At 36.5% G+C, this 10,911-nt stretch overlaps 1 protein-coding gene across 4 annotated transcripts in view; it reads left to right on the forward strand.

Annotated features, from left to right (window-relative positions):
- Positions 1-10,911, forward strand: part of LOC106169518 (uncharacterized) — a 46,807-nt gene that overhangs the window by 34,578 nt on the left and 1,318 nt on the right. For all 4 annotated transcript variants that reach the window (XM_087017960.1, XM_087017967.1, XM_087017973.1 and 1 more), the window contains exons 39-61: positions 226-437; positions 639-795; positions 1,268-1,440; positions 1,830-1,995; positions 2,121-2,258; positions 3,069-3,238; positions 3,476-3,600; positions 3,808-3,931; positions 4,231-4,380; positions 4,991-5,095; positions 5,516-5,623; positions 5,977-6,136; positions 6,349-6,535; positions 6,675-6,760; positions 6,966-7,061; positions 7,344-7,574; positions 7,805-7,986; positions 8,254-8,426; positions 8,755-8,979; positions 9,214-9,416; positions 9,672-9,754; positions 9,966-10,046; positions 10,483-10,680. In XM_087017960.1, coding sequence (XP_086874086.1) covers positions 226-437; positions 639-795; positions 1,268-1,440; positions 1,830-1,995; positions 2,121-2,258; positions 3,069-3,238; positions 3,476-3,600; positions 3,808-3,931; positions 4,231-4,380; positions 4,991-5,095; positions 5,516-5,623; positions 5,977-6,136; positions 6,349-6,535; positions 6,675-6,760; positions 6,966-7,061; positions 7,344-7,574; positions 7,805-7,986; positions 8,254-8,426; positions 8,755-8,979; positions 9,214-9,416; positions 9,672-9,754; positions 9,966-10,046; positions 10,483-10,680 — 3,533 coding nt within the window. The remainder of the gene's footprint in view (positions 1-225; positions 438-638; positions 796-1,267; positions 1,441-1,829; positions 1,996-2,120; positions 2,259-3,068; positions 3,239-3,475; positions 3,601-3,807; positions 3,932-4,230; positions 4,381-4,990; positions 5,096-5,515; positions 5,624-5,976; positions 6,137-6,348; positions 6,536-6,674; positions 6,761-6,965; positions 7,062-7,343; positions 7,575-7,804; positions 7,987-8,253; positions 8,427-8,754; positions 8,980-9,213; positions 9,417-9,671; positions 9,755-9,965; positions 10,047-10,482; positions 10,681-10,911) is intronic.

Raw genomic sequence — 10,911 nt, forward strand, 5'->3', positions numbered from 1 at the left:
ATGCTGTGTTTTTTCTTTCAATTTCTTTGAATTAAGAACATGTACCTATATGTAACCATTTACCATGTACATGGGTATACTATGTAATATTACTGACAAAATATTCAGTCCTCAGTCTTATATATATATATATATATATATATATATATATATATATATATATATATATATATATATATATATATATATATATATATATATATATATCCCCTCTTTATGTTACAGTTGGTACTGGTGGTATAACAGGAGGCTGGGTAGCTGAGGTAGCTGACACTGACCAGTACATAGAGATAAACATGGAGGAAGGGTATAAAGTCCAGCAAATCATGATACAAGGACAGCAGGATCAGGACAACTGGGTGACATCATTTCGTGTCAACTACAGTGACAGCGATACTGGACCATGGATAACATATCAGGATCAGAATGGCACATCAGTCAGTATACAGTGTATTGTATATAAAGTTATAAGTTATTCATTAATATCATAAAAAATATTTGTCATTCAGAGAATTTGTTTGAGGAAACTTGTATACATCATGATGCAGTATACCTATATATGGGAGTTAAGCGTGCTGTAGATGTACTTAAAATGTTGTATATTTTATACTGTATGGTATGCTGCTTTTATATTTCAGATCTTTGATGCAAATAGTGACAGAAACACTATTGTGACTGTGACCCTTACTCCACCTATTTTTGCTCAGTACCTGCGTTTGAACCCAGTCACATGGCACAACAGAATAGCACTGAGGATGGAGATGGTTGGCTGCTCACAGGCAGAGCAGAAGTACTGTAAGTCACAGCATTAGGCGTACTTGTACATTTGATATATGTTGGCAGTATTTTATAATATTTATTGATAGTTTATTAAGACTGATGGAATAGTAAATTTTATTGTTATAAATGTATATTACAAAATTAACACATAAATAATAAACAAATATCTATAAACTTGTCTGTAAATTGGGTTCTGAAAAGTTGATTGTATTAATTAGGGTCCAAATTGAGGAATTTTGTATGATTCAGTTTTGCTATTTATAACATATTATATAGACTATGTAGAAGATTATAACATGAAAATGCAAAGACAAAACTTTAAGACCATGTCACTTCAATCCTGTATATAGCAGGTTGCCTATAATTACGATTTTTGTGTACATCTTATTACAGTCTTATGCATTAGCATTACCTCCCTATTTATTAACTCACATTAATACTTATATATCTTATATACATGTGAAAAATAAATCAATTTTCTGTCCAGATGATGTGTCCTGTGTCCGTTGCCTGACCTCCTACTACTGTGAGGGAGATGGTGTGATGCATTCCTGTGCCAGATGTGATAATGCCACTGACACCAATGATACGTGTGGGCGATCCCCCACAGAACATTCCTTTGGCCTCCAGGCACAGTGCTCTCCATGTCCTGCTGGATGGGTGAGTGTTACCATAACTGGCTTGTCCTGGTCTTGTTGGATGAATGAGTATTACTGTAACCCACTCCTGGTCAATGTTTTATGGTATATATTGACCTGCATGTTGACCTCATATATCATGGCATATTGGTAAAATATTTTCATGATATACTTTGATAAAACAAAAGAGGATTATTTCTATACATTGAATTCCATATTTCAGAATATGCCATGATGTTAAATGTTTAAATATTTTTTTCTTTGCATGGACAAAGTATGCCATGATGTTAAATGTTTAAATATTTTTCTTTGCATGGACAAAGTGTAATTATTTGAATATTAAAATTAATTTTAATAGCATATGTTCCATACATTGTAGCATTCAACCTGTTAAACTATTTCTGATTCCAGATTTGTAGTCAAGGCTATGCCGCACCATGTGTTGATTTCACCTATGTAGACTACTGCAATGACACCTATTGTCCAGATAGCTGTGCACAGTGTGAACTTGGTTATGCCTGCCGTGGAGGACAGAGATACCAATGTGAACCTGGTTCTTACTCTGATGGAAATCTAAGTAAGTTAAATTGACTGAGCAGCTTATAATTACCAATCAGGTGTACACCTAAAACTGAATAGAGATATTTTGGATTGATAAAGATGGTAATGGTGTGTAATGAATTTATATACTTTCTTCTACAGAGTTCTGTGAGATGTGTGCTCCTGGGACTTTCCAAAATGAGTCAGGTCAAGATGGCTGCCTCCCCTGTGACCCTGGAAAATACAGCAGCAAGTCTAAAGACAGATGTGACTGGTGTCCTACAGGAATGTATGCAGTGGGTAAGTCTATAGACAGTTGTGACTGGTGTCCTACAGGAATGTATGCAGTGGGTAAGTCTACAGACAGTTGTGACTGGTGTCCTACAGGAATGTATGCAGTGGGTAAGTCTATAGACAGATGTGACTGGTGTCCTACAGGAATGTATGCAGTGGGTAAGTCTATAGACAGTTGTGACTGGTGTCCTACAGGAATGTATGCAGTGGGTTAGTCTATAGACAGATGTGACTGGTGTCCTACAGGAATGTATGCAGTGGGTAAGTCTATAGACAGTTGTGACTGGTGTCCTACAGGAATGTATGCAGTGGGTTAGTCTATAGACAGATGTGACTGGTGTCCTACAGGAATGTATGCAGTGGGTAAGTTTACAGACAGTTGTGACTGGTGTCCTACAGGAATGTATGCCGTGGGTAAGTCTATAGACAGATGTGACTGGTGTCCTACAGGAATGTATGCTGTGGGTAAGTCTATATTATAAAGACAAGTTGACTAATGAATGTGCCACATAAATAAAAATGTCATTTGCTTTCTCATTTTTATCAGTGGTAGTAACTGCTTTAAGATTTTTCTTCAGTGTATTAATGAACATTCGTCTGAACTGCTGGAACACCTGTTATTTAAGAAATGAATGTAGAGATGCATGGGAACAAAAATACTTACTCAGTAATGTTGCAGCAAAAAATGGTTTGGGTACCATTCCAACATATTGCGTTTAATTCATTATTATCAATATATATAAATTGAAACTGTTATTCATTTTCTTTCAGTTTTGTTAAAACTTAATGAATGAAAATATTGTTTTCTCTCTGTAGATGGCAATAACTGTGAAGGTTGTCTCCCAGGCCAGTGCAGATGCCTACAGAGCCCTTCTCCATGCTCTGAGGGAGCTGCTTGTCATGATACTTCCCCTGGCAGCTACGTGTGTGATTCCTGCCAGCCTGGGTATGAAGGTGATGGTGCCAACTGTACTGATATTGATGAGGTAGGGATGATGATTGGGAACTAGATACAGAAAGGACTCTTAACATGTCGATTTTTAACATTAACGCGTGCAGGCATGCGCACACGCATACACAGAGAGGGGGGGGGGGGAAAGAAATTTGAACTTAAAAATTTAGACACCATTTTATTAAGACTGAATTCTAAGGAAAATTACTAAAGTCTCTGTTTAATAAGCATCAATCATGCCAGAAATTTTAACAAGGTTGATTCTTTTCAGTGTGCTGTATACCAGCCATGTTTTCAAGGCAGATGTATCAATACATCCCCAGGGTATCAGTGCTTGGCCTGCCCCACTGGGTACACAGGCACCTATGAGGATGCTCTGGCTATGAATATTACAAGGTGAGATGAAGCAGTTCACCTTTAGTTTCAATCTATTTAACTTTTTATCAGTAAAAAGAACACTGTAGTGAAAACTATATATGCTGTGCAGTTCAAAAATTTACGGAATATTGCAAAAAAAAAAAAAAAGAAAAAGATATGTGTTCTAATGTCTATGAAGGTATATAAATGTTACTTAATTGGGTTGAACTGTCATTTCATTTCCAGGCGGGTATTTGTACTGTTTAACAAAGAGTATGATTACCTGCAAGTCCAGCGGTGTGAGGATGTGGACGAGTGTGCCACAGACAATGGAGGATGTGATGTACGTTCTGACTGCAGCAACACCATTGTAAGTACACTGTGTAGCACATATGTGCTCTACACGACCTTCACCAATATGATAAAAAAGCATTTGAAATTTTTGGAAAAATAGATTAAAAGTATACAAACTATGTATCAGTATGCCATTTTAATTGCACAGAAAATGAAAGCTGTAATAATTTTTACATAAATATACTGTGAAAAATATATATAAATAATATATAAATAAATGCTACAATAAATTACCTTGATGTGTTCATATTCATCATAACCTTAGATTATTTTAGATAAAGATGAAGAATGCTTCGATTTTCTCTTACATATTAGGGTAGCTACAACTGTGGGTTCTGTAAGACTGGCTGGATAGGTGAGGGTCGTAGAGTCTGTATACCAGACAACCCCTGTACCACAGGCACTCATAACTGTAACCAACATGCCACCTGCAGCTATGCTGGACCAGGACTCTTTAAATGTGAGGTAGGGTGATACAGCACATAGTAGGAAACAAGATCAATAAGACAACATGATATATTTGATGAAGTAGATTCCAGTCTTGAAGATGTAGGTTAATTGTCTTTGTTATTTGTTTAGATAAAGTTGTTTTAAATCAGCATTTGTTATTGTTTGATCTAGTATTTGCTTATTAAGGAATTGCTTAAAGGGAAAATAACTCTTCGTATGAGATCTATATTTCACAATAAAAACATTGTAAATAACTCATAGAAATATAATATATTCTGTTTTACCACAAAAACTGCAGTTATAGCTCGAAATTCTGATATTTGAGCTTGTCTTTAAACCACGTGACCTCCATTGATGGCTATACTCTATTAAAATCTCTTAAGAGATTTTAACAAAATACCAAACTTTTTAGAAAAAAAAACAGGGACTAACTTTGAATGTAAAAATGGATTTATTAACCATTGGTAAGTATGGGAAAATTGTTGTTTACTCCAGGAAAATTCATTTTTTGGCCGAAAAGAAGAGTTATTATCCCTTTAAGATGAAAACATCCAAAAGTATAGATCATGCACTGATAAATATGAGTGTGTTTTGTGTGTTTATGTGATCCCTTGTTTTCTCCCAGTGCAACCCTGGCTATGCTGGAGATGGTGTGTTCTGTGATGAGGACTATGACTTGGATGGTCGCCCAATCAGAAATATTGTGTGCAGCATTAGACAGTGTATTAAGGTAGGTACATTGGACATGGAATAAATAATATCAGAGAAAAAAAACAAACAAACCAATTCTTTAGAGGTGTAATGAAAATAAATAATAGTAAAAACCAAGTGTGGATAATGTCATTGCAGTTGGAATGGAAAAGAAACAAAGAATGACAAAGAGGAAAAACACTGGACAGCTACCCATAACTATGGGTTCATAATAAAGTGAGGCATGCCGAGACATCAAGACCGAGAGATGTGGAGGACGTAGATCTTCAGTACTGTGGAGCAGGGCCCATGATAAGATGACTGTACATGAAAGCTAAATGCAACAGATGGTTACTGTGAGTGGTGAGAGCTTGCTTATGAGTCTGTAAACACATATTTTATGCTTTGGCTGTTGTAATTTCTCTTCCTTATTGTTCATTACCAACATTTATTTCTCTAGGACAACTGTGCTGCCTACCCCAACAGTGGTTTGGAGGATAATGATGGCGACAGCATGGGGGACATGTGTGATCCAGATGATGACAATGATGCACTTTATGACTACAGAGTAAGTATGAATAGTTGTCCATTTCATCCAGTACTATCAAGTGAAAACAGTCATCGGAAGCTACCTTTGAGGTCATTCAGACTATTTATATTGCCACATCTTTCATGTATCTATAGAATATGCAATCATCTGACCTACTGGTGTTACAGGATTGTAGACAAGGGGTTCACATGGTTATAAAGAACCACTTTCTTGGTTTGTATAGGTCCACTCTGAATCAAATTTTGATCCTGATTAATGCAATTTCTCAGACTGGGTCAACTAAGAATGTAAAAGGCTTACTTCTTCAGAGCAAAACCCCCCTATTTGAAATTGCTGGTTACAGGTGTGTTATTGACTGACTGTAATTGCAGGATAACTGCCAGTTTGTGGCCAACTATGATCAGACAGACACAGATGGAGATGGTGTGGGTGATGCCTGTGACAACTGCCCAGCAGACAGTAACACTGACCAGTTGGATACAGACTCTGATGGCCAGGGAGATGCCTGTGATACAGATGATGATAATGATGGTCAGTGGGTGGAATCATTTTTAAAGGGACATATAAGAATGTAGAAAAATATAAGCTTAAAATGTTTTGTATAGACTTGTTTCATAGACTTATCAACTTGTGGTGAAAATAAATAGAACTTTAAAAATCAATTGTTTCAATAATTAATTTTTTTCAAGATCTCTAGTATTATATATTTGGTTTGGGTCAGTAACATGAAGGCCTTGTTCCAGGTGTGAATGACTCTGCACCAGATAACTGTCAGTTTGTAGCCAATGGAGACCAGAGTGACGCAGACTCCGACGGCATTGGCGACCTGTGCGACAACTGTGTGAATGTCGCCAACGACAACCAGACGGACACGGATCAGAATGGTGTAGGAGATGCCTGTGATGTGATTGGAGCTAGTGATAAAGACAGGTAAGAACCGTTGGCTTATGAATTGTGCAACCAACAAAGGTATTTGCACTTCATTATCTTAAAAAAAGAAAGGAAAGACACAAGTTAAAATTGATAGAAAACCTGGTTTGTTGAATGAAAACTTTTGTCTCATATTCAGGGATGGTGACAGCATATTGAACTTCCTGGATAATTGTCTATATGCTCCCAATCCAGAACAGACAGATATAGACGGGGATGGCCAGGGTAAGAGAATGACCCCTGTGTAACTTTTTGTTTAATATGTTGATCATACACATTATAAAAGAACAGGTTTGTCAAAAAAAAAAAAAAAAAAGACACATACAGTACACACAGGAATGTCCAGACAACACTTAAGTTATATGTACTATAGATAACTCTGAGCTTACTATTCTATGAAACTTAATAATCTATCCTGAACTTCTTGCAGGTGATATCTGTGATGATGATATAGATGGTGATGGTATATCTAACAACCAGGACAACTGTCCATATGTGGCCAATGCTGGGCAGGAGGACACCAATGGTAAGTATTAACAGCCTGTTTTCAAATATTTTGTTTGTTGCTTGCTGGAATTTATTAATGTGGTTATTTCATTTCACATCAAAATTGCAACTTGGTGAATAATATGAAAAACATGAAAATATATTATTATAAGTAATGAAAAATTAACTAATTAACCATTATAACATTTATATTGAATAGTATGTTTGACATCGACTTGCCCTAGCAGCAGATATCAGTATGAAAGTGACTATATTGGGGATAGTCAGATAAAAGTTAAATGATTCTTTTCCAACATTCCAGGTGATAGAGTAGGAGACATCTGCGAGACAGACACAGACAATGATGGAGTACTTGATATCTATGACAACTGTATAAAGAACCCTACAATAAGCAGTACATCATTTGCTTCCTACACCTCAGTCAACCTGTACCCCTCCCTGTCAGGTGCCACAGACCCCCAGTGGGAGCTCTGGGATAATGGTGCCATGATCCGACTAGTCCAGGACACCACAATGCCAGCACTGTTAGTAGGTAAGCTGTGGAGTTAACCCTGTTCCATGGATTGTGAGCTATGTACACAGACACATGGTGCATGTACAAGGAAGTGACAACAGTGATAAAACAGTTAATTTGTGCTGAAGTGGATAGTACATGAGAAGTCTTACAGGAGTACTGCCATTTAATATTTACATTTGCTAATTTCTTTAAATACACTGGTATGTAATTTTCTATGTAATTTCTGAATTGTTACTTTTTCTTAGGTCCACAGGCCTTTGGTCCTGTAGATTATTCTGGCACATGGTATGTGGATTCTGACACAGGGGAGAACTATGTGGGCTTTGTGTTTGGCTACCAAAACAACCGTAAATTCTACGTGGTAATGTGGAGACACGCAAACCTCAACTACATCTATAAAGGAGGAATCAAAGGCTTACAGCTTAAGGTGAGTGCTTGAAATAACAATTATACTTTTCTTTTATAAAATTAATAATGTTATCATTTAAAAATGTAACTTTTGATAGGGAAGGACATGATGCTAGCTTAAATAGCGTATTACATATATCATTAAAAACAGTTATGTTCTGTTTTGTGCATTATGGTTACAAATTCCAGTTAATATCAGTACATATATTTTTTTAATGATGAGCAGAGCTATTGAATTTTCAATCAAATAAATCTTTCAGCCATGTCCGTATCAATTTTTTTCCAGCTCGTCAACTCCAACACAGGCCCTGGCTCTGGCCTAGCCAAGGCATTGTGGAACACACATGATACCACTGACAAGGTCACTCTGCTCTGGCAGGACCCTACCATGACTGGGTGGCAGCACAAAACGTCCTATAGGTGGCATCTCAAGCACAGACCCTCCATTGGACTGATCAGGTGTGTACATGTAGTCAGTCTCACTGTTTATCATGGCAACAATATAAATGGAAGAAATTCAATTGTTTCCTGGTTAAGAGGTGTATGTATGTTTTGCATTTCAATATAACAGTAAATGAGACTGATGTTGATTACTGCACAGGGTCAATTTATTAAAACCTGCATTTTGGTTATTGCAGTGGTCCTTTACAATATAAGAAATTTCTGATGCTCCTGTACATTTTATTTGAAATTTTTATTGGTTGTTAAAGATATGACAAACAAATTACTTTTTTATGGAATTCAACACTAACAGACCCTTTATTTGCGAAATACTTTTTCCACGTAGGGTCACAGTGGTTCAAGGTACCAGTACTATTGTAGACAGTGGTGACCTCTATGATACTACAATCAGTGGTGGTCGCCTTGGAGTGTTCATGTTTAACCAGCCAGGTATTCTGTGGTCCTACCTAGAGTACAAATGTGCAGACCGAGTCAATGAGGCACTGTATTTTGATGGCACTGATGATTATGTGACCATGGCTAATATCACCACCTTAGAAATACATAACAGGTAAGGTTATTATTTCTAATGTTTACTCTCTCGTCTGTGAAAAATATAAAAGTATGTTTCTTTTTCCAAGTGATCAGTATTTCTGGCATTAAACTTTTTAAGTCCCATTATTATAATCATGAGTTATAAGGGAGAATTAATCTTTTATAGTTGTTGGTGCCATTTAAGGAAGCCGTATTGGTAGCTCCTGTAACAGCTATAAATTTAAAAAAAAAAAAAAACACTATTTTTCAGTTTCACCCTAGAGGCCTGGGTGCTCCTGTCTTCAGGCTACCCCAGTGGTAAGCTCCCTATCCTGTGTACACTGGACAGTATACTGTGTATGTATGTGGAAGGAGGGGTGTTGAAGGGCACTGTGGGTACCACCACTGCAGTGGGGAGCAATGTTCTACCTGATAGCTACTGGAACCATCTGCTCATGAGATATGATGCACAGTGTGAGTTGTCTCTTTTCTGATCAGTTCATTTTCAGCATTTATATAGATGATTGTGAAAAACTTTCTCTTATTAATTCTGATGTGCAATTAGAAACTGATCATTCAATCCACCAATAGACTTACTGATAAAGAAGTAATAAGTACTTTTAACTACTTATAATTAAAATTATAATTTTTGGAGTACTGATTTGTTTTATAAATAAGCATATGGTTGGCATTTAAAAATTATACTAGTAATTCTTCTTTTGATTTTAGCATGGACACTATCTTTGTTCATCAATGGAACTACTTCTCCTAACCCTGAGGCAGAGGTGACAAACATTGAGCCAGTTACATGGGTGGGTACTTATATGTAGCAATTACAGTACTATTTACGTAATACTTTTTCATGAACTGTCTGTTTAACTGTAACTGAAGTTTGAAATTCCTTTAAAATATCAAGACATTTTTATAGGCTTTGTAACATAATTTTATACAAGATGCTGCTTAGAATTAATGCTGAAAATGATAATGATTACATCATAAAGAGAGTTTGTTTTGGTACTTCAGGCTATCTACAACACTACAGGAGCTACTGATATCTACCTTGGAAGAGATAGGAATAGTTATTTTGCAGGCATTCTAGATGAGGTAATTATCTCCACCAAGGAGGTGATGTTTTCATCCCAGTTTGTCTGTTTATTTGTCACCAGCCTAACTAAAAAACTTATACAAACTATACTATATATATTGGTGAATTTTTCAAGACAGGCCACCAGTGGTCTAATATAAGTGAATTGATTTTGGTGATGATCTATTAATTACTTTTTAGTTTATTATTTGTCTTGGCAGAGGCCTGCACTCTCAGAGTGTTTTTGTAGTTTTACCTATTTAAAAATAACTGCATATATAAAGTGAACACTATACAGCTGTCTTTTGCATAATTGTAAAGAAAGCTATGACTCATATTTCTAGCTATAGAGATAAGCAAAATTATGAACTAAAAGGTGAGTTCATAACCATCTATTAGTTCCATATCGTTGCTCTGGAATGGATTACACAGCTAATTAATCAATTGGTGTTACAGATCCGTATCTATGACATCGTGATCCCAGACTCGGAGCTAGGTGCTCACCTCCAGGAGGCTGGTCTAGTCTGGCAGAGACACCAGGGCTACATCAACATCCACTACACCATGGACAGTAACACTGACACCTCCATCTTACAGGACCATGGCCTGCTGGGGATAAATGGAGTGGTCAGTGGAAACCCCTTGTTTGTGGATGTAAGTGGATTATAGTAGGGATTTACGTTTATATATAATGGAGATAAAGTTATATGACATCAAAACTTGTTTTGGAATGTTACTCAAGCAATAACCTATTTAAAGGTACATACGAACCGAGCATCGGTGGAGCGTGGACTCCCAGTAACACATGTAAACCACTTCTACTAGATTCTTGTATGACTAAAATAAATTTGACATGCCAAGGGATAATCTGAATAGATCACTCGA

This window comes from Lingula anatina, chromosome 1 (assembly GCF_051362555.1).
Source record: "Lingula anatina isolate TDL-2025a chromosome 1, LinAna3.0, whole genome shotgun sequence".
Taxonomy (NCBI): Eukaryota; Metazoa; Brachiopoda; class Lingulata; order Lingulida; family Lingulidae; genus Lingula; species Lingula anatina.